The sequence below is a fragment of the Giraffa tippelskirchi genome, chromosome 11 (assembly GCF_054371585.1).
Source record: "Giraffa tippelskirchi isolate mGirTip1 chromosome 11, T2T-mGirTip1v1.2.pri, whole genome shotgun sequence".
Taxonomy (NCBI): domain Eukaryota; kingdom Metazoa; phylum Chordata; class Mammalia; order Artiodactyla; family Giraffidae; genus Giraffa; species Giraffa tippelskirchi.
In genome coordinates this window covers 19140575-19163700 of record NC_137285.1, presented here as the reverse complement: position 1 = coordinate 19163700, position 23126 = coordinate 19140575, and the positions used below count along the sequence as shown (strand labels likewise).

Sequence of the window (23126 nt, the reverse complement as noted above, 5' to 3'; positions counted from 1 at the left end):
TCAAAAAAACATGTATATTTCAATGTTAATGGGTATTAGCATTTGTCCCCTCCAAAAATGTCCTCATGGCTTGAAATACCAGGTGAAATTCCACAAGCACAGAATAGAGGGATATTAGGACAAATAATCACCCACCACCAATCATATGAGAGCAAAAAGTTCAAGGTAAATATCTATCCTCAACTTTTAAATCTTTTTTAAGAGATAGACTAATAAAAGGAATATCTTTATAGTAATTCAGCTTTCTAAATTTAAAAAATTAATACTACTTTGAGAGATGTTCTCTAATTTTTTTTTTTTTTAATATTTGTCTTGGCTCTGCTCCGATAGGCAGTTTTAAGTAATTTTTCCATAAAGTATGTCTCTGGACATTCTTGATTTGGCTGTGTCGTATGCAGTGAAATGTTAGCATTGCCAGGCTTGGAAGAGCCACCAGGCATTACTTTCAGTGAAGACCGAGCATCCTCACAAGCTCCTTCCAGGCACAGCCCCCCTTCCTCCCTGGGGCAGAACAGATGAATTCCACTCTATCATCCTGAATCCCTCCAGCGTCCCCTCCCTCCTGGCTTTGGAGGCTACAGACATGTCAGGAGGGTCAGTGAGAGATGTCTGGTCCTGTGTTCCATTCTGACTTATGAACGGATGATGATTATGAAAAGTAAAAATCCAAATGATTTTTAATTGTTATATAATAAAATAATAGGAAAAAATAATAAAATTATTTGTTAATAAATAAGAGCTATATATTAATATAACTAGAAAAGCTAATAATGTAAATATTATTAATATCATAAATAATGACAAAAGCCAGCATAAGCACTCGTATGTTTCAGGTCCTGGGATGAAATGTTTTACATGTGTTTTCCTCATTTAATCCATATACTATGTTGAATATACTCCTTCTGCAGACAGTAAGGCATAGAGAGGTTATCTGATTGGCCAAAGGCACCAGCTGGGAAGTGACACAGTTGAGGTTCGGAACAAGACAACCAGAGTCAGGAACCTGTGCTCCTACTGGTGTCAAAACTGCTGGAGTCGCTCCTGTCACTTCCTAGCTGGTTTGTTTTTTTTTTTTTTTTAACTTTTTATTTTGTATTGGAATATAGCCAATTAATAGTGTGGGTTTTTTTTCATTTTTATTATAATTTTCACAATTTATTGACTTTGTAGATTTTCTTCCCTTTGAGTTGTCACTTTTGTGCCACTTTTATATTATGTTTCTTTTTATTTCTATGTTTTATTTTCAGTTGGAGAATAATTGCTGTACAATGTTGTGTTGTGTTGGTTTCTGCCACACAGCAGCGTGAATCAGCCATAACTATACTTATGTCCCGTCCCTCTTGAGCCTCCCTCCCACCTCCGCCCAGCTGGTTCGGTGTATATTTTTGTGTCCCTTTTTCTATGCCAAAAAAGTATAATATTGCCTACTTTACAAAATATACCCTGTATACTTGATACGGTAAAATATATTTTCTGAAAATGGGATCACTCTAAAGATTGTTCAGCTACCCCTTTTTCATTTCTTAAGATATTATGGCCTTCAGTTGCTGTCAGTGTGTATGAAAATCTGTGTCATGTTTGTAAAGACTGCCACAAATTCCGTTGTGAGGTCACCTGGGATTCTGGGGTTCAGAGAATATGTGCACTTGTGGGTATCACCATGTGACCTTCCGCAATATCCTCCTAGCCTCTACACTCACCACTGTGCATGAGAGCCTGGTTCCCTTCTAAGTCTTTGTTGGTAGTAGTGGTCTAGTCAATAAGTCATGTCCAACTCTTTGTTACCCCTTGGACTGTAGCCCACCAGGCTCCTCTGTCCCTGGGATTCTCCAGGCAAAAATACTGGAGTGGATTGCCATTTCCTCCTCCAGGGGATCTTCCCAATCCTGCTTGACAGGCAGATTCTTTACCACTGAGCCATATGAGAAGCCTGTAAAATGTTTTCTAATCAGTAGCTTATTCGAGAGCTGATAAACTAGGAGGAGTACCTTCCAGAAGGCTCTGCCCTGGGAGAATTTCTTCTATAGCTGTCCCCTGATGGCAGAGCTCTTGGGCTCCTGGCCTGGGCTGCCAAACAGCAGCTTTAAACTGGACCCCAGTCTGCAGCTTCCTGGCAAAGTAGGGCAGTGGAAACCATCTTACCCAGTGGCTGCCAAGTCCCAACACCAGACAGAGACAGGCACCACAAAGCACCCAGATGACCGTGATGGTAACTGGCCCTTCCTCTCCACAGGAATGCTATCTGGAAAGTGACCAGACCAGCCTGTACCATGCAGCCAAGGGGCTGATGACCCTGCAAGCTCTGTACGGGACTATCCCCCAGATCTTTGGGAAGGGAGAGTGTGCCCGGGTAAGAAACGGGAGATGCTTCTGGTGGTGGAGCAAGGGCCCCCTGGTCCCTGGGAAGGGGAGGAGTGGGAATCTGTTTTGATTTGAAAATTCGCATACTTGCTAAAATTTCTTTATAGCTCCCAAATTGGCAGTGTTTTGCAGATACGCTCAGGGAGGCAGTAATTTGTATCATCCAGTAATTGAAGTTGTGCATGTTCTCAGCTGAGATCACAGCGAGCAACCCTCTGCCTTCAGCTCATACCATAAACAAGTGTGATTTTTGCCACTATAGTGCAGTGCAGTACTCATTGCCACCTTTTTGTGTGTGTGTGCATTTTTGTGCTTTTTTTTTTTGGTTGGTGATTTCACTGTTAAAATGACCCCCAGGGGTGGTGCAGAAGCGCTATCCAGTTTTCGGAATGTAGGAAGGCCATGATGGGCCTTTAGGGAGAAAACTCATAGGAGATGAGCTTCATTTAGATGTAAATGATAGTGTTGGAGAATCAACAGCATATATTTAATATCTTTAAATAGAACACACATAAAACAACGTTATATATTGATCAGATGATGAAACTGTTGTAACCAGAAACTCAAGGAGCCCTCACCCTAATGGCCCTGCAGAGAAGTGGTTCAGTATTCACTGATTCAGCATTCACGGTGACTTTATAGACTAGAACTTCCGTGAATAACAGAAATAGACTTTGTGACTTTATGCTTCGTTGAGAAATAGCTGGTAAAAGTGTAAGTGTTGGAAGGGGCATCCAACATGGAGTGCTTTTCTGTTGCTGTTTATTTCTTGTCCCTCTCACTCTTCCACCATTTTTTTCCATTTTTTACTTTTTTGATACTTTCCATTTTTAGCTGATTTTTTTTTTTTTTTTTTTGGCTGTGCCACGTGGCACGTGAGATATTAGTTCCCCGACCAGGGATCAAACGTGGGCCCCTTGCAGTGGAAGTGCAGAGTCTTACTTACTGGATCACTAGGGAAGTTCTAGCCAATTTTTTTTTTTTTTAGTCCTAGCCAGATTTTTGAATCTGCTTATGCCCAGGAGAGTCCCACCTGATCCCATGTTTTGTTTCCAGCAAGTGGCCAATATGATGATCAGGATGAAGAGAGAGTTTACAGGAAGCCAGAATTCAATATTCCCCGTGTTTGATAATCTCTTGTTGCTTGATCGGAACGTGGATTTGTTATCGCCTCTCGCCACTCAGCTTACGTACGAAGGACTCATTGATGAAATTTATGGCATTCAGAACAGTGAGTAAAGTAACCCTGACTTTTACCAATAGGTAATCTGATAGGAATATCCAAAAGACCAGTTAAATTTTTTTTTTCAAAGAAAAACCCATATTCCAAGCACTATTTATTATAGTGGATCAGAGAAGAAAAAATATGCCAAAATAGTAATTCAAAAGACCATTTTTTTTTTTCCCCAGAAGACGCTTCCTTTCTAAATAACTCAGAGAGTATTTGGAAAAATTAAAAAGCTAACTTTAGACCTGCAGACACTAGGATTCAGTGACATCTGAGCAAACTGTCCTTGTTGGTCACACATAGGCTGGCAAGTGTTTATGCACAGGACTATGTGTGCCCCCTGCGAGCAGAGGCCCAGGGCTAAATGCAGGTGGCTCTGCAGTTGGAGAACATAGATTCCAAGATGGGCAGTCATTCAGGAAAGCTTGTGGACGAGGTGGCTTTTGTACTGGGTTTGGAAAGATGGGTAGAATTTAGGGGGGCGTTGCTGGTGAGGGGCAGGCAGCATAATACCTGCGGGGAACGGTGGGGCAAATAGATTGCTGAGGCAGAGGGCACAGCGGGGTACATTCTGGGAGAAAGGTGATAACAGGAGGTTGGAGACACTTGATGATAGACTTGAAGGCCTGCTAGAGTTAGGCTTAACAGACAGTTGGGGTCAGAGGTCACAAGTATGTTTTATTTGGGTTTTTTTTTTTTTTGGTTTTGACTGCATGATTTGTGTCTGTTTCTGTCATTGTTTAAAATTGGAGAAGACTCTAATAATGATCTTGATGTATTCCACGTCTTTAAAAACCTATGAGGCTCTGGCAACCCCAAGACCACATTCCTATGTAGCAGCTGGTGCCCAGTGAAGATCCCTTCTTTAGACAGGCCCTTCTCTCCAGGTTACCACAGACTCCACCACTCCTGTCTCATCCAGGCCTCCTTGCCTCATTTACATCAGCCCCAGTCTCTATTGGCATCCTGAATTATATCACAGGGAGCCAAGGAATAGCCTTGGAGGAAAGCATGGAGACGGAAAACCAGCTGGTGGTGGCCAGGACTCAGGAAAAGGATGGGGAGTCAATTCCTGTTGGGTACGGGATTTCCTTTGGGTTTTTCGTTTTTTAATTTTTTTATTTTTTGGTTGCACCACAAGGCATGCAGTATCTTAGTTCAGCAAGCAGGAATTGAACCCGGACCCCGTGAAGGGGAAGTATGGAGTCTTAACCATTGGACTGCCAGGGAAGATCCAGGGTTTTCTTTTGGGATAAAAAAAGTTCTGGAACTAGATACCAACTGTGGTTATAGAAAGTTGTGTATATAATAAATGCTTTTGTAAAATGGTAAGTTTTATGTTAGGTGTGTTCTACCATAAGAATGCATGGACAGATGGATAGATGGATGGCCAAGGGAGTAGATGAAGACACAGCCATGTAGAGGGGTTTCCACAAAGCAGAGTCTTTAACGATAAGGCTGTAAAAAGTCTTATTTTTAAATTATTTGTTCCAAAATTTGGCTTTTTTTTTTGGCCGTGCTGAGTCTTTTGTGTGGTGCAGGGGCTCAGTAGTTGCAGTACATGGGGTTAGTTGCCCTGCAGCATGTGGGATTCCAGTTCCCCGACCTGGGATCAAACCCAAGATCCCTGCATTGGAAGGCAGATTCCTAACCATTGGACCACCCAAGGAATTCACCAAAAGGTGGAATCTTAAATACTTCTAAAAACTCCATTTCATGAACAGAGGAGTTCTATGCTGGATAGTAGGTGGGAATCAAAGAAACGAGGGAGCCCCTCCTCTCATGGTTGCAGAGAGCAAAACACCTAAGATACCTTTAGAAGGAGCTAGGGTTTAGGGCAGGGAGGTGGCCTGGGGAGGGGAGCGGTGAGGAGAGGCTATGTAAGACGGGTGAGAGGTAGGAAGGGATTCTCCAAAAAGAGAAGGAATATGTGTAAATTCAATTTCTTGGCAGCAAGGGTTTTTTTTCCATAATATAAGCCAAACATTGATTAATGGAAAATTGAAAAAGAAGGAAAACATATATCTCCCATGATCCCTGAAATCCTGCCCCCAAACTTTGGGACAACCAATGTTAACATTTTGGTGTATTTCCTCATAGTCATTTTTTCTATGCAGAGTTTGTTTTTAGTTAACAAAAAGTAGAATCAGCTTGTACAGATTATTCTGAAATTTTTTTTTGGGGGGGAGGCTGTGCCACGTGGCTTGTGTGATATCTTAGTTCCCTGACCAGGGATTGAACCCAGGTCCTCACAGAGAAAGCGCCGAGTTCTAACCACTGGACTAGGTACAGGGAATTCCCTGAACCTCGTTTTTGATTTGGTATAAGATGAGCATTTTCTCAGCATATGTATAATTTTAATAGTTTAATTAAAATCCATAATATATATTATACCATGGTTTGTACAACCCTTCCCCTAATGTTGGGCAGTTTATGTTGTTTGGGGTTTTTTAACGGCTATAAAGGCATCTGTGTACATAATTTTTTTTCATATACTATATTTCTTCCTCTGCATTCTCTGATGCAGGATTTAGGGGTCAGAAGTATTAATATTATAAGGTCCTTGTTTCATACTGCCAAGCTTCTTAGAGTTAAACCAGTTTATGTGCTAAGGCAGCTCGTAAGAGCATGTGGGGTATTTCCGGAAATGGCGACTAAGTTGGTTTGGAGGGAACAGAGGTGGGAGAAGTGGGTTAAGGCTACTTAATGGAGGAACTGGATGCTATGCTGAGTAATTTGGGAGCTTCTTCTGGATCAGAGTGGACAGCTTCTGTAAAAGCCAGATAGCAGATATTTTAGGTTATACAGTGCCTCTGTGGAGTCTCAGTTCTTCATTGTAATATGCAACCAGTCCCAGATGAGAGAAAACAAATGGGCATGGCTTTGTGCCAGTAAAACTTTATAAAAACAGGAAGTGAGCTGAAACTGACTTTCAGGTGATAGCTTTCAAACTATTTTGGACAACAAAAAAATATGTATTATATCATGACCTACTACATACACACATATGTGTATGAAACTGAAGCAAACTTTTATTAAAAAAAAAACCATTCCCCTACTTCATGTGATGAACTATGGTATTTAATGTTTTGTATGTTTGTTCATAATGCTAATTGCAACCCACCAACTTGATTTCATGATCCACTAATGGGACATGACCCACAGTTTGAAAAACACCATAAGATAATGGGAGAGATCCTTGTAAAATTTTTTTAAATGAAAACGTAACCCTTCCCTGAATAAGTTTAGGAACTAACTAAACATTGCTGCAGTGATTTAGATAGGTGACTCCAAAGAAAGGTGGAACCATGATATTACTATTGAAGAGTGACTGCATTCTGTACTGTGATTGTGGAAAAATCAGAGCCTCAGTGTTACGCACCATTTTTTCTAAAGCCGGCTTCCACCCTCTTCTGAGTTGGAAAATTCTGTTTAGTGCCTGAGCACTTGACTGGTTCTTCCATTAAATGCACACAGGGCCTTGTCCCCTTCCGCTGTTGCTCAGGTTATGTGAAATTACCTCCAGAGAAATTCGCACCTAAAAAACAGGGCGATGGTGGTAAGGACCTTCCCACGGAAGCAAAGAAGCTTCAGCTGAATTCTGCAGAGGAGCTGTACGCTGAGATCAGAGATAAAAACTTCAATGCCGTGGGCTCCGTGCTTAGCAAGAAAGCAAAGGTGATCTCCGCAGCCTTCGAGGTGAGATGGTTTGGTTGTTAGCCAGCTTCTGTAGGCCACAGGCTAGACTGCCCACCCCTTCTGTTGAGGAAAGACTGCCAGAAATGCAGCCACTAAGCGGCCCTGTGCTTATCCTAAGAAACTGTGGACTCAGCCACTGGAGGACCCAAGGTTTTCTTTTTTTTTTTTTTTTAATATATGCACCTTTATTCATGCATTCATTTATTCATTCTGCACCTTGTAGCATGCAGGATCTTAGTTCCCCAACCAGGGCTGGAACCCATGCCCCCTGCATTGGAAGCAAGGAGTTCTAACCACTGGACCACCAGGGAAATCCACCCCCAAGGTTTTCTTTTTAAACTTCTTCCCAGACCCATGAGAAAAGGTGTTTTTCTCTCTAGGGAGAGATGGGGTAGTATTTTCAGTTTACAAGTGTTCACCATAAATATTTGTTTTACCTTCTTTTTAATTATTTCCCATCTCTCTTAAGAGGAAGCCAGCTGTACTGTAAATAAAAGATCCTCTATAATAGAACTTGCAATTTGGGCCAAACGCTCCCAGTTTAGCCAACATGCCAATGGCAAGGGAACTCTGCAGATGCAGGAGGTGATAATAAGAGCGAAATCCCAGGAGCCCGGAGCTTTTAAATGGATGGCTTCATTGTCACCTTCCTGCCTCCTCTTGCCCAGCCACTGGTTTATTCTTGGTTAAGCTCATTTTTGAAAGGGGAATTCAGTAAGATGCTGAACTCGGCATGTTTAGTCTTTGGAAACATATATTAGGAGAACTTTGAAGACTGATTTTTTTCACTGAGTGTGTATTTCCAGGTTTCATCTTTATTTTTGTTAGTGTTTTTGTTTTTTTTTAACATGGACCATTTTTAAAATCTTTATTGAACTTATTACAATTTTTGCTTCTGTTGTTTATGTTCTGGTTTTTTGGCCATGAGGCATGTGTGATTCGACTAGGGATCAAACCCACACCCCCTGCATGGGAACGTGAAGTCTTAAAACACTGGACACACCTGGGAGGTCCCTAGGTTTCATCTTTCTTAGGATTCGTATTCTTTAATTGATTTTCTTCAATTTTCTGAGTTATTTGCTTTAAAATTACTAAACTTTGCAAAAAAAAAAATTTCTCATCACAAAGTAAGGTTCTTTTTATCCATGGACAATATTCAAGATTGAGGTTCAGCATTTAATTTTTTACTCAGAAATGTTTGTGGATAACCTAATATCGTGCAAATACTAATCACAATATTATCTGGTGCCTGGGAAGGAGAAAAACCTTAGGCATTTGCTCCCTAAAAAAGTACTAATGTAGTGAAAAGGAACACTGAGCCTATCTTTTCTGTTTTTCTATGTCATGTTGAAGATGGGTCTGGCCTGATTTATTTGTATTCCATTCTTTCTTTTGCATTAGTATAAATTAAATGTCCTCTAAGCAATACAAAGAACAGAACGCTTAAAATATCTTCCCCACTTCCCGGTTCTGCTGTTTTATGCATTTCAGGAAAGGCACAATGCCAAGACGGTTGGGGAGATCAAGCAGTTCGTTTCACAGCTGCCCCACATGCAGGCAGCACGAGGCTCCCTCGCAAATCACACCTCGATTGCAGAGCTGATCAAAGATGTAACTAGTGAGTATCCTTGGGAAGTGATGGAGCTCGCTTGGGGCTGACTAGCGCGCACCGTGGCTGACACCGTGACCATTGGCACCGCCGTGCTCCCTGGGGAGGGTTAGCTCTGTTTTAATACCATATGTTATCCTCAGTGTTAATTAAATGTTCCCATGTTTATAGTCAAAAATGTTCCCTTTGTGATTAACTCAGTTTTCTTTCATTAATAAGATAATTAATCGTGATAGAATATTTGGAATGTCAAAAAGAGAAAAAAATTCTTCCCCTAACAAGAGGCAGTTAAATTTTTCAGTCTGGTTTTTATCCTGTCACTAAGGATTACTTGGAGCAGCATCCAGTTTCTGTTTAATTTTTGTTTTTCCCTTGAAGACTCCCTAGGTAGAGAGCGTATGTTAAGTATTTTGAAAGAGCTTGGGAAATGTCTGTTACACCAAAGATGAATTTACTTGTTAAAACACAGGCTATAAAAGCTGAGTTAGAGATTGTTCAGTGCCCTGTTTTATAAAGTATACTTTGAATCTTACATAAAAGTGTTAGAAAATCAGTCCTTTGTTTTCATATTGATGGAAGTGGAAATCAGGTGAAACTGGGTTAGATCTGATGATGTAAGTAAAAGGCTCTTGGCAAATTAGCTTTTGTTGATACTGAAGAAAGATTCCTAAGATCTTATTAGAGTTCTAAGTATCTTGAGATTTCATTAGAGTCCTAAGAATAGCGAAAGGGTGCAGTGGTTGACTATACCTGGATGTAACCTAGGAAGTCAGAGTTGTAGTTTTCTATGTTTCTTAGAAGATTCGTTTCAGGTGGCAGTTTGAATTGTTTGTTTGCTTTCTTTTTTGCATGTTATGTTTCTTAGTCATGCTCTGTGTATACAAGCATTAACATTTATTGAATTTCTTGCTTACAAACTTGCTATTTCCATTTTAGCTTCTGAAGACTTCTTTGATAAATTGACAGTGGAGCAGGAGTTTATGTCTGGAATAGACACTGATAAAGTATGTGAAAATGAAACTGTTATAACAAATAATTGATACCTTACCAAAACTAAGATTACAGCTAGAAAAGCAATTGCTTTGATTCCCATGCCATATCTAAATATTTTGAAGAGCAGGTGCAAAATGTGAAAATAGAGATCTTAATCAAGTATTTAAGATTATTGTATTGAAGGCACTTTCTTCAGTGCACAGAGAGGTGAGGCCCCACCCCTAAAATCAAAGATCTCTAAATGAATAGATTTACTTCCTAAGTGAATTTGTCTTTTTTTTTAATTAATTAATTAATTTGGCTGCACTGGGTCTTAGTTGCAGCATGTGAGATCTTTTCACCGTGGCATGTGGGATCCAATTCCCTGACCAGGGATCGATCCCAGGCCCCTGCACTGAGATAGCTGAGTCTTAGCTGCTGGACCACCAGGGAGGTCCCAGCAAATTGGTCTGATAGTTCCTTTACATACCTCTATTACTAAATTTGAAATGATTCAATTTATGAAAATTCCCATCTTCTAGAAAGATTCTTGTTACTTTAATGCTGATAAATTGCTGCTGGGGTAGCCAGGATCACACACCCGGGACATGCAGCAGCCTCTGGAGGTTGTCCATCCATGGAGACAGATGAGTCCAGACAGGCTGCAGGGTCCCTCAGGTCTGCCCTTACCAGCCTGTGCTCCCGATCACTGGTGTGTCTGTGTGGTGGTGGGGGTGTGTGTAGCAGGGGCCGAAAGAGCTACCCTGGAGGGAGCTGAGGGAAAGTGCAAAAAGAATGAGCCCTTCTCCCACTCATCTCCTTTATTTGACCTTGAAAAATAATAGTAAATATCCATTTCTGTCAGTCCCCAGACCAGATGCTGGTACCCATCTACACTTTGTTTTCAGGTCAACAGCTACATTGAGGATTGTATTGCCCAAAAACATCCCCTAATCAAGGTGTTAAGACTAGTTTGCCTCCAATCTGTGTGCAATAGTGGACTCAAACAGAAAGTTCTGGATTATTACAAAAGAGAAATTCTACAGGTCAGTATATTTTTAAATGACTAATTTGCCAGGGGTGAAAGCGTCTTTCTAAAAAAATACTTCCCAAAGCTGCTATTTGGGTGTAGTGTTTCCATTATCTTTTAAATGTTTTAATACCTGGAGGGATTGTCCTTGGTATTTATTGTCTGCTGTGTTTGTATAATAATAACAATAGTTAATGTTTATTGAGCTTTTACTACATGCCAGGCTTAGTTAGAAGAGTGTTATGTGTATTCATTTATTTAATCCTTACAAAGGTGATGAGCAAGATAGTCTTATCCCCATTTTATGGATGAGAAAACTGAGGCACCGAGTAGTGCTGTAACTTGCCCAAGGTCACCAGCTAGTGTGTGCCAGTTGTTGTTTTTCATTCCCTAAGTTGTGTCTCTTTGAGACTCCATGGACTGCAGTACTCCAGGCTCCTCTGTCCTCCACTAGCTCCTGGAGTTTGCTTAAATTCACGTCCGTTGAGTTGGTGATGCCATCTAACTATCTCATCCTCTGTCATCCCCTTCTCCTTTTGCCTTCAATCTTTCCCAGCATGAGGATCTTTTCCAGTGAGTTGGCTCTTCGCATCAGGTGGCCAGAGTATTGAAGCTTCAGCTTCAGCATCAGTCCTTCCAATGAATATTCAGGTTGATTTCGTTTAGGATTGAGTGGCTTGATCTCCTTGCAGTCCAAGGGACTCTCAAGAGTCTTCCCAACACCACAGTTCAAAAGCATCAATTCTTTGGTGCTCCACCTTTATGATTCAACTCTCACATCTGTACATGATACTGGAAAAACCATAGCTTTGACTATATGGACCTTTGTTGGCAAGTGATGTCTCTGTGTTTTAGTACACTGTCTAGGTTTGTCATAGCTTTTCTTCCAAGGAACAAACATCTTTTGATTTCACAGCTGTAGTCACTGTCCACAGTGATTCTGGAGCCCAATAAAGTAAAGTCTGTCACTGCTTCCACTTTCTCCCCTTCTATTTGCCATGAAGTAATGGGACCAGATGCCATGATCTTAGTTTTTTTAATACTTAGTTTTAAGCCAGTTCTTCCACTCTCCTCTTTCACCCTCATCAAGCGAGTCTTCATTTCCTCTTCACTTTCTGCCGTAAGAGTGGTATCATCTGCATATCTGCGGTTGTTGTGTTCTTGCCCAGAGAATCCCATGGATAGTATGTACCGGAGCCAGGACTAAACCCAGACAGCCGGGGCCTAGTGCTCCTGCTCTTTAACCAGACAATTCCACAGAGGAAGGGAACTTTCTGATGATGATACCTTAGCCTACTTACTTAAATCAAGCCTGTTACTTTATAGTAAGGAAAAGCCCACCATTGTTTTTAAAATTCTCCTGTTTAAAAATGTTCAGGCTGTATGTATTTGCTGTTACTATTTACAGTTAAGTATGTTATTGTCAAAACTAAATACTCAGTTTGGGTTGTTTGCTTTGCCTTTAAAAAATTACACGTGCGCTCTCATCATATAACATTCAAATAAAGCAGCAGTATATGATGCAAGGGCTTCCCAGGTAGCTCAGAAGGTAAAGAATCTGCCTGCAATTCAGGAGACCCGAGTTCAATCCCTGGGTCTGGAAAATCCCCTGGAGAAGGGGAATGGCATCCCATTCCAGTATTATTATTGCCTGGAGAATTTCATGGACAGAGGAGCCTTGTGGGCTACAGTCCATGGGGTTGCAAAGAGTCGGACACAACTGAGCATCTAACACACATACACATACACACATATGGTACAAACTATGACCCCCTCGCCTCCCCCTCCCCCCCATTCCCCTCCCTAGAGGGGACTCACGTGAGCAGTTTGGTTTGTGTGCTTCCAGATCCCCTTCTTGGCGTGTGTGTACAAAGAATGTTTACATATACAGACCATAGGGCGAGACCAACTAGATCTGAGTCCCAGCTCTATTACTCATTAGCTGTGTGACCTTGGGCAAGTTATTTAAAGTTTTCTGTAAAATGAAGATAATAGTATCTACCTTGTGGAGTTATAGTAAGAATGATTGAGTTAACATATATAAAGCACTTAAAACATGTAAAGTATCATATAAGCATCAGCTTTTATTACTCATTAGATCTCTTTTAATAGAAATAAAATCCTACTATGTGAAGTACAGTAAGCCCCCTACACACAAACTTTCAAAAGTTGCAAACTTTCAAAGATGTGAATGTGCGTTCCATCAATGTGAGGCTTGAGAGAAACTGCAGCTTGCCCTCCAATTGTGTTAGTTGGGTACTCAAGCTAACTTTGCTGGACTTAAAAATGCACTCTTAGAACAGAACTCTTTTGTATCTAGAGGACTTACTGTATTCTATTTTTTTGTCCTTAAGAATAAATCCAGAAACTTTTTCTTAATCAGGATGTGTAGGTCTGCCTCATTCTGTTTTTAATAGCTAATTATATTCCATATTAAAATACACTATAATTTTTTCTTAGCCGTGCTATGGGGGATCTCAGTTGCCTGACCAGGGATCAAACCCCCACCTCCTGCAGTGGAAACATGGGATCTTAACCACTGGACTGCCAGGGAAGTCCAGAATACTATAATTTATTGATGCTCACTTAAGTTGGGCCCATAAATTCTCGGAACTTTAAAGTGAAAAGTTTAAATCCTTTGAGTGATCCAGTGAGCTGGATTTGTTGTTACGGGCAAGCAGCTTTAGGACAGGCTTCTGTCCTGCCCTGCCCTGCGCTCGTGGACAGTCATCGCCTGGATTTTGGTAACGTGCCCCAGAGTGCTCACCAGTGAATTTGTTGGAAGTGCTCTTTTTTGAAAGTCACAGAAACCGTTTTCCTGATTTGACTTCTCTTGCAGACCTATGGCTATGAGCACATCCTGACCTTGCACAACCTCGAGAAGGCTGGTCTGCTGAAGCCGCAGACAGGGGGCAGAAACAATTACCCCACTATCCGGAAAACGTTACGCCTTTGGATGGATGATGTAAATGAGCAAGTAAGATGCCCCTCTTCAACTCACTGAGAGCTTCCCAGGTGGCTCCGTGGTAAAGAAACCGCCTGCCAATGCATAAGATAATAGGAGACTCGGGTTCAATCCCTGGGTCGGGAGGATCCCCTGGAGGAGGAAATGGCAACTCACTCCAGTATTCTTGCCTGAAAAATCCCATGGCCAGAGGAGCCTGGTGGGGTACAGTCCACGGGGTCGCAGAGAGTCAGACACCCCCATGTACACTTCAACTCATTTGAGTTCCCATTGATGGTTTATTGCCCGACATACGCTACTTGACCTAGTCATCCGCCTTGCTTTCTAAAGACAGTTTTCTAATTTTTTTTTTTTTAACCTATGGATCCTAGCAGAAAGCAGTGCTCTTGTACTGAGTAGTTTGATGGAGTTTTATAAAGATGGGGTGGACCGGGGACAGGCAGCGCAGTAGAGAACCACTCCCTCCCTCCCATCTGAGGTCTGAGGGCAGGGGTTTCAGAACCAGAAAAGCAGAGCTATGTGGTGACAAGCCAAGGGACTCAACCACCCTCTGGCAGCATTACAGAGAGGGAGTCAGAGCAACAAAACAAGACCGCACAGTCCTGTCCTCTCTCCATTTTCCAGCTGGTGTGGAGCCCACGGGGCTGCCTCCTGGGCACAGAGCACCAGGTAGAAGATGGGGAGGGTGGGTCAGGCAAGGATCCAGTACAAAAGGAAAGCAGATGGTGAGAAGCAAGGTTCCTCCCACAGCCAACCCCAGTCTCCACTCAAAATTGATCACTATAACCAGTTTGTTACTCACCTTCCCAGAAAGATTCTGTGTATAGACAAACATTTTTAAAAATATTTGTTTATTGATTTGGCTGCTCCAGGTCTTAATTGTGGCATGTGGGATCTAGTTCCCTGAACAGAGGTCAAACCCGGGCCCCCTGCATTGGGAGTACAGAGTCTTAGCCACTGGACCACCAGGAAATCCTAGACAAACATTTTTACATAAATGGTGCATATTCTATACCTTGAGTCTTCAAAGTAGGGTGCACTTTGCTTTATACTTGTTGTTTATTCCCATCTTTCTAAATTTCATTTTTCTTATATTCTTTTTTTGGTTTTTCATAAGGGGCTTTATTAGGCTGCCTCTTGGCACAAAAGCTAACAATTAAACAATCTTTTTTTCTCAGTACTAAAATTGGATTGTTTCTCCCCAGTGGGAATATAGACAGCCATAATTCCTGTGTTGTACAATGTAAATCATGTATTAGTTTGGCTCTTCACTGCCCTGACTAGCCTCTACCTACCTCACCCATCCTCCTCTTACCCTCTCAGCGCTCAAGATCTTACTTCCCTGAGCAGGGATGGAACCTGTGCTTCCTGCAGTGGAAGTACAGAGTCTAAATCAATGGATCACCAGGGAACTCCCCTCCTTCATTCTTTTATATATGTATTTGACTGCATTAGGTCTTAGGGATCTTTTGCTATGATGCGTGGGTTTAGTTGCCCTGCAGCGTGTGAGATCTTAGTTCCCCAGCTAGGAAACCGAACCTGTATCCGCTGCAGTGGGAGGTGGATTCTTAACCACTGGACTACCAGAGAAATCCCCGCTGCTTCATTCTATTAAGTTCTTTTTAATTGCTCCATAGTGGTTTTTCAGTTATATCTTGTTTTATGATTTATTAGAAATTCAAGTCATTTGCAATCTTTCACTAGTTCTTACAGTATTGCATTAATGTGTTTGTGCTTTGGTCTTTTTCTCCTCTGGAGTACAAGCCCCTGTGTGGGATAAATGCCTGAAAGTAGAATTGACAGGTCCAAGGGTTCTATTTCTCAGCCAGAGAGTTCCACTTTACCTGCCAAGAAGTTTCTTGCCAAACCAAGTAACAACTTTCTATCTTCAGTACCTAGAGGTGCTTTGAGTGGCTTTTGAAGGTTTGAGTCAAAAGTGAACCTTTGGAGGGAGTAGTAGGAAACATGTACACTACCATATGTTAAATACATAGCCAGTGGGAATTTGCTGTGTGACGCACGGAGCTCAAACCCAATACTCTGTGACCAACTAGAGGGGTGGGATGGGGTAGGAGGGAGGCTAAGAGGGAGGGAACGTATGTACACCTATCCAGGTGGTGCTAGTGGTAAAGAACCCGCCTGCCGATGCAGGAGACTTGGGTTTGATCCCTGGGTTGCGAAGATCCCCTGGAGGAGGAAATGGCAACGCACTCCAGTATTTTTGCCTGGAAAATGCCATCGACAGAGGAGCCAGGCGGGCTCCAGTCCATGGGGTCGCAGGGAGTCAGACTTGACTGAGCACATGCACACATGGCTGATTCATGTTGATGTATGGCAGAAACACAATGTTGTAAAGTAGTTACCCTCCAATGAAAAATAAATTACAAAAAAAGAAGCAAGTGAACCCTTGGCTGCTAAAAACAGAGCCAAGCATGAGTAGACTGGAGAAGAATATTTTCATATTAGAGAAAGATATTTCAATATTGCTGCAGATATTTCAGCACTGAAGCGGGCTATTTTGGGGCTTTGTGTTTCTACCTTCAAAGCCAAATCAAATAATTTTGCATTACCCCAAAAGCCGCAGTTAGGTGGCTCCACTTCTCTGTCTCTTGCTGTACAAGCTTTTTTCTCTTCAATTATTTAACAGAATCCCACGGACATATCGTACGTATACAGTGGTTACGCCCCGCTCAGTGTGCGACTGGCCCAGCTGCTTTCCCGGCCTGGCTGGCGGAGTATTGAGGAAGTTCTGCGCATCCTCCCAGGACCCCACTTTGAGGAACGGCAGCCGTTGCCCACAGGACTGCAAAAGAAACGTAAGTCCGGGGCCCATATCTGCAGATAATCATGCACTGTTTCTGTGGTTGTCACGTATTAAAGCAGTTGCTTTGTAAAATACATTTGTAAAGGACTTAGGAGTCAGAGTCCAATATGCCACTTTTGTTAGTTGTGAATTACATTGTAAGCACTGGAACTCATTACTCCCTCAGGATTAGAAGATTTCAACCTCTGAGTTGAGGTTCTCCGAAGTTAGAAAAAATATTGCGATCAAAATCATGGTTCCTGAGTTTCATGTGAACCGTCTGTACCAAGACATTTACAATTTTGCTTAGGAATGATGCAGTTTTTTAAGAGGTGGGAAGAGACGCATCAATAATAAATAGTTCTTCCCTGGCAGTCCAGGGGTTAAGAATCTGTGCTTTCCAGTGCTGGGGGCAAGGGTTTGATCCCTAGTCAGGAAACTATGATCCCACGTGCTTCACAGCCAAAAATAAATACATAATTTTTAAAAATAACAATAATGATTCTTCATCATGAAATGTTCAAATTTTAGGTCAACCAGGAGAAAACCGAGTCACTCTGATCTTTTTCCTCGGGGGTGTAACCTTTGCTGAAATTGCTGCCCTTCGATTTCTCTCCCAGCTGGAAGATGGAGGTACAGAATATGTCATCGCCACCACTAAACTAATCAACGGGGCCAGCTGGATAGAGTCACTAATGGAAAAACCTTTCTAGGGCGTTCCAAGTAGACTTACCAGTGAACCAGGGAATAAACTGCTCCTTTGAAGAAGTTACTGGAACAGCAGTGCAGTTCGATGGAGAAATAACAGGAATGCAGAATTTACTTTGGGGTCAGCTTCTTAAATTAGGCTGTTTTCTTCTTTCAGTTTCTCTTTTGTGTTCTTAAATTTCTTAAAGAAGAATGGAAGAGACTCAGCCTGTGTAAAAGAAATCCCAGTTTTTAATGTTCTGAGCCCAGGATCTCCATTAGAGACCTCTGGAAATAATATGAAGGATGGTGGGGATAGATAATCTATTCAGCCACGTAAATGGGGCCAGTTCGTAAGAACGCAGGGACCAACCAGGTAAAAATGAAAATAAAAGTGGAAGTCCAACCCCTAATAAATAGTGCTGAATTTTTTGGAGGTGCATCATGCCTAGGGCAGTGGCCAAGTGTTAGGGGCCTGGGGCTGGTATCTCAAATCCCTGAGTTTGAGATTGTTTTTTCCTGTAGAACATGGCACCTTACATCCAGTGTCACCAGTCTCTATGTTACCTGGTCGTCAGGGCAAGTTTTGGTTCCTTCTGTTTTTGATTCCTCTGCTTCTAAAAAAGCAAAAGGTTTGGAAGAGCTTCTTGCCCCAGAACAGAGTTTATGCTCTCTGTGATCAGCTGAATTGGTGTGGGTCCCCTACTTATCAAGGGCTTTTTACATTGAGGAAGAATCAGCTTTCTGAGAATGTATTTGAAGATGCGTTCTTAGTGCATGTGTTATTAACTCTTAAGAAATTTCAGTGGTAGATGCCTTCAGTTTTCTTCCCTGCTCATCATGAGCCCCGCCATCCAGCTGGCAGCTCCCCCTCCCAGGTAAGTGCCACACCTGCTGCCCCAGCAGTCTGCAGCCACTCCTTACACAGCCTCCGGCCTCCGGTGTCTATTTTGCTAGGAAACACCCAGCTCCCTGGTCTGGTGACGTCATCCCCCTCCGGTACAGCTTGTTGGTGATCCAGGCATCCAGCTGCTACCGTTCCCAGGGGAGACTGCTAGGCTGTGGGAGGGAGGTGGGAGGGTCCTGATGGAGAACTTGGAAATCTCCCTTCTGCTCTGTCCCAGCATCTGAAAGAGTTAAGGCCAAGAAGGGGACTAAATTGATGGTTTTACAGCCCTTGCCCAAGTCTCCAGCAAAATTAGTTGACCGCCCCCCTTCTTTGCTGGGGTCCAAAGTCAGTGTCCCTCCCCAGGTGTCATTTCTTTTCTCTTTTAAAAATAATTATTTGGCTCCACTGGGTCTCAGTTGCAGCACTTGGGATCTTCTTCGCTGCAGCATGTGGGATCTAGTTTCCTGACCAGGGATCAAACCCAAGCCCCCTGCATTGAGAGTGCAGAGTCTTAGCCAGCGGATCACCAGGGAAGTCCCCCAAGGTGTCATTTCTGTTGGTAACTAGTACCTGTACATGTTTTCATCTCTTTTTTCACTAGTGAAATTGTTAGCACACGCCATGTTATGAGTGAAGGAGAAATTCTGCATTAAAAAAAAAAATCTCTTTAATGTAAAAATGAGGGGTAGAAGAGGGAATATTTAAAAGATGAGCTTCTCATGAATTTAACTTGGCTTTAACATTCAGTATTTGGAAAGATCTTAAAGAAAGCAATTCCTGTTTTAGGAATCCTTTCTCAACTCCTTGTTAGCCCAGGGAGATTAGTTTATGCCTTCCAGCCCCGGTGACTCTCAGTCTCAGCTGCTGTAGAGAATAAAATGCACCTTATCCATCAGTGTTTTTGGCTCCTGGGATTCAATTCAAGTCCAGTCAAGTCCCCTTGGCTGGGGTTTTGTCCTGTGAACAGATGCTCAGTTGTGTCTCATGTGTCTGCATTCACTCATGACTCTCTACTCTCTTGCTCTGAGCATAGTTAGGTCAGCTCCTAAAAATGCATTCAGCATAAGACTTCAAAACCTCAATTGCTTCATTTGTATGCAAATAGAAAGTGGGGAATAATTATATATTATACGCCTTTGTGTTAGTTCACTTAATACTTGAAGCAGTCTTTGTCCCAAAGAAGTGTGCCCTTACTGAGAAAAAGGGTATGTGAATGGTACATTTATTCTTGGAAAGGGTGGATTGTTTACATCATGTCTGGACTTTTTGTTTAGTTGGGTAGATGGTTCTGCAACACCAGCAGTCCTACAAAAAGAAGTTGCCGTAGATAAAGAAGCCTACATAGGCGCTATTTTGTGTCCTTCTGTACAATTGTAGCCAAAAGAGAAATAAGTATTTGAACTGTAGTTTAACTGTGGAGCAAGAGACTAATGGTTAAAGGAGGTTTAAAACAGCGCACTTTAAAAAAAGTTTTTCTTGTAAATTGGAGTGTAGCTGATTAACAACGTTGTGGTAGTTTCAGGTGGACAGCAAAGGGACTCAGCCATACAAGTATCCATTCTCCCCAAATCCAGGTAACAGCACAGTTAATTCTTGAAGAGAACTGGAAAGGGAGATTTCCATGTGTTCAGTAACTCTGTCCTCACGACAGCTGGATTATAATTAATCTGACATGCAGTCTGTCTCTTGTTCTCAGTTGTACTGTTTATATTCAGCAGAGCTGAACTCAAAAAAAAAGAAATACTTCTTAAAAAAAAAAAAAAATACCAGAACAAACTGAGTGCCTAAAGCAGCCAGTAAGATGGGCTGTGATAAAGATGGCAAGGCAGAGAAATACAGACACCCCACAGACTACGAATGATAAACAGAATGAATTAAACTTGAGAACCTGGTATATATTTCAGTCCTGTGGTTTAACAGTGACATACTGTAGAAAATAGAGGATGCTTTTTGTCATCCAACAGTCAAAGACAGTACTGTAAAATTTCTCAGCCTCTCTTATTTCTAAATGGATGCATGTGAACTTCAAGCTACATAATGTGTCTCAGCTTCAGTTACTCCATTGCGACATTATTTAGTTGCTAAGTCAGGTCTGACTCTTTGTGACCCCATGGACTGTAGCCCACTAAGCTCCTCTATCCATGGGATTTCCCAGGCAAGAATACTGAAGTGGGTGGCCATTTCCTTCTCCAGGGGTTCTTCCCGACCCAGAGATCAAATCCGTGTCTTCTGCAGTGGCAAGCGGATTCTATACCGCTGAGCCACCTGGGAAGGCCACTCCATTGGTATAAAATACCCCAAATTGGGTGGTGACTAGAGTCTACAAAGGCTGGAACACAAAACTGCCTTAAGATAGTCATATGAAGGATGTGAAAGTTAAAGGATAACAGAATCAGGTCTATTTTAGTAGACTTTTGCATGTTACTTTGGTGTGGAATTAGAATATGAATTTCAGCCATACTTGCCTGTGACTCGGCAGGACACAGCCCTCCAGATGACCAGGTCTCTGTGGGGAGTAATTACTACTCACTGGCTTCCTGCACGCAGCTTGATAATGTTCTGCTTCTGTTTTCAACCCGGCTGCGGCGGGGCAATGATTTGATAATAAGAGATCCTGATCAAATTAGAGAGCCATTTGGCTTCTGGATGATGATGTTGATATGTCCACACTGCCTGTTTTTTTTAAAGGTCAAAACATAGTCTTAACTACAAATTACTACTAAAAGCAGAGGAATGGGGAGCAGCAAAAAGTTTGTGCTTTCTTTTCCCTTCATTGTTACATCTGGGAAAGGGTCTGTTCTTTATTGGCTGGAATCCTGACTGGTTCTTTTTACCTTACATTTGGCGGAGTTGAAATTGGAAGTGGGTACATTACGAAGGTGTCTATATAATGAGTCTCTAAACTGCAACTCTGAATTACAATCAAGCACTTGAGAGCTCTTGGTTTTCTGAGCTGGTTCTCACACAAATGCTTGAAATTTCATGTTTTAAGACAAAAATAAAGCTAAAGTTTTTGCTTTAGTTGGGCAGTCATAAGTGAATGTTGTATGTACAGTAGTTCTTCTTGTCTGAGACTCAAGGATGGGACTGCTCTTTGTGGGAGTTTGTTAGAAAAGAATCTGGACTGTATCCCACCCACAGTGTTTAGAAAAGCCAGGCAGGAGGGCCATGAAATCCCCCCTGTGTACCACTTGCTCGGCGCCTCTAAGGCAGGAGCTTTTGTAGGCAACCTCAGAGCTGCTGTGATGGTGACACAGGCAGAGGGTGGGCAAGCCTGCCAGTGCCCCGCCTGGTCTGGACTTGCCTGTGCGCAGCTCCGTGAGAGCTCGGGGACCACGTGGAGATTGTGATTGGTCTCTAGACCACACCTAGTTGGTGAGTGCAGCTGCTGCCTGAAAGTCCCTCAGCTCTGCGGACATCGCTGGAGCGCACACAAGCCTACCTTCGGACAGCAGACCGGAGAGGGACCGTGGAGCTGCCACAGTGGAGGAGTCGTGGAAACTTTGCTGAGTGAGTGAAATGGGGAGACAGGGAAGTCGGTGGCTGGCACTGAGGGGTGTTGCTGGGCAGGGCAGCAGTGGAGGTAAAGAATTAGTTTGTAATTGTTACCATCTGATTCCATCCATGGTGGAAGATAGAGGGCTGGAGCGGGTGCCAAGAGTACGATGGGGAAAGAGATAAGCCCAGAGTCAAACTGATACCCACCTCTTGGCACTCCTGCGATCCTGGCTGGCTAGAAGGGCAAGCATGCCTGGCCACAAAGCAGTAGTCCTCAAACTTGTAAACTGGTAAGCCTTGGGGCCAGAGAAATTGCGAAGGGCTACAGTGAGGGCCCGCTGCTTTCCCCCTACTCAAAAGGATCTCTTCCCACCCCCACCCCCCCAAGCAGCGCTGACAGCTGGGGCTGCAGCTTGAATGATGGCAAAAAGCAAGCTTTACTCCATCAGCCCATTAGCAACACTCACATCATTAAAAATGCAGGAGGTGGATGAGAGGAGAGGGCTGGAGATGAAGACCATTGGCAGCAGCGGGAGCTGAGAAGTCTCTCCAGGCTTCCCTCTGAGCTCAGATCCAGATCAGGAGCCAAAGAATGAGGAGAACGTTCAGTTTAAAAGAACTATATAATGTAAATGCAGATAGTGTCCACGTGGCTGTTACGGAGAAAATCGGCACTTTGGGCTTCCTTAGCCTTAGGAAGGTGTGTGTGCTTTTTAGAGGTCCTAGTCTAGCCCCGTGTCCACACTGCCTCTAACGGTGCCGGACTCGGTAGCGCTTGCTTAGTGTCCAGCGGAGGTTGGTCTAGAGAGAGAACCGTCCTCTCGGCGTGCTCAGGGTCTCCTGGGTGCCCCCACCCCGCAGGTCCTCGGGCCTCCCGTGTAGGGCGATGCCGACCTCTTCCACCATCCACGTGCTGCAGTTACTGCGAGAGCTGCTGGCCTTCGTGCTCCTCAGCTACACGGTGCTCATCGGGGCGCTGCTGCTGGCGGGTTGGACCACCTACTTCCTGGTGCTGAAGTGACAGCGCCGCCGGCCCGCCTCCCCGCCCCTCCCGCCTCTCGCCCCGCCCCCATCCCCAACCACCTGCCCTCACGAGCGCTGCTCCGCCTCCGACCTCTGTCCTGACGGACCCGCACGGCCAGCCAGCGAGAGAACTCTCCAGAAGCGAGGACCCGAGACCCTGTCCAAATACCCCTCACGACGGCTGACTTCGCTCGGCTCCCTCTAGCCCAGGATCCGCCCCGCCCCCCCACCGAACTCCACCCCACGCGGAAGCTCCGGCGGTTAGGTGTCTGGCTACGCCGTTTCTGCCGTTACCTCCAGCCCCGCCCCTTTTCTCGTCTGTCCAATCCCGACTGCGCTCTCGAGGGGGGCGTGGTCATGGG

General features: G+C 43.3%; 2 protein-coding genes and 1 long non-coding RNA gene across 4 annotated transcripts in view; 2 read left to right on the top strand and 1 right to left on the bottom strand.

Annotated features, from left to right (window-relative positions):
• Window positions 1-17771, top strand: part of VPS33A (VPS33A core subunit of CORVET and HOPS complexes) — a 28175-nt gene extending 10404 nt beyond the window's left edge. Inside the window, exons 5-13 of one of the 2 annotated variants that reach the window (XM_081540133.1) lie at window positions 2234-2350; window positions 3418-3592; window positions 7095-7288; window positions 8780-8906; window positions 9834-9901; window positions 10778-10915; window positions 13739-13876; window positions 16512-16680; window positions 17199-17771. In XM_081540133.1, the coding sequence (XP_081396259.1) occupies window positions 2234-2350; window positions 3418-3592; window positions 7095-7288; window positions 8780-8906; window positions 9834-9901; window positions 10778-10915; window positions 13739-13876; window positions 16512-16680; window positions 17199-17380 (1308 nt within the window). In that variant the 3' untranslated portion in view covers window positions 17381-17771. The remainder of the gene's footprint in view (window positions 1-2233; window positions 2351-3417; window positions 3593-7094; window positions 7289-8779; window positions 8907-9833; window positions 9902-10777; window positions 10916-13738; window positions 13877-16511; window positions 16681-17198) is intronic. The other variant, XM_081540134.1, reaches the window with a different exon arrangement.
• On the bottom strand, window positions 6600-20916 carry LOC145525950 (uncharacterized). The gene is made up of 4 exons (XR_014068524.1): window positions 19128-20916; window positions 18246-18481; window positions 17401-17583; window positions 6600-7127 (listed from the first exon to the last, which is right to left on the bottom strand). It is a non-coding gene; the product is annotated as an uncharacterized LOC145525950 (long non-coding RNA).
• A 1331-nt stretch (window positions 20917-22247) lies between these two features.
• On the top strand, window positions 22248-23073 carry LOC145525949 (uncharacterized). The gene has a single exon (XM_081540141.1). It carries the CDS (start codon window positions 22628-22630, stop codon window positions 22760-22762), a length of 135 nt encoding a protein of 44 aa, XP_081396267.1. The 5' UTR covers window positions 22248-22627; the 3' UTR covers window positions 22763-23073.
• The last annotated feature ends 53 nt before the right edge of the window (window positions 23074-23126 follow it).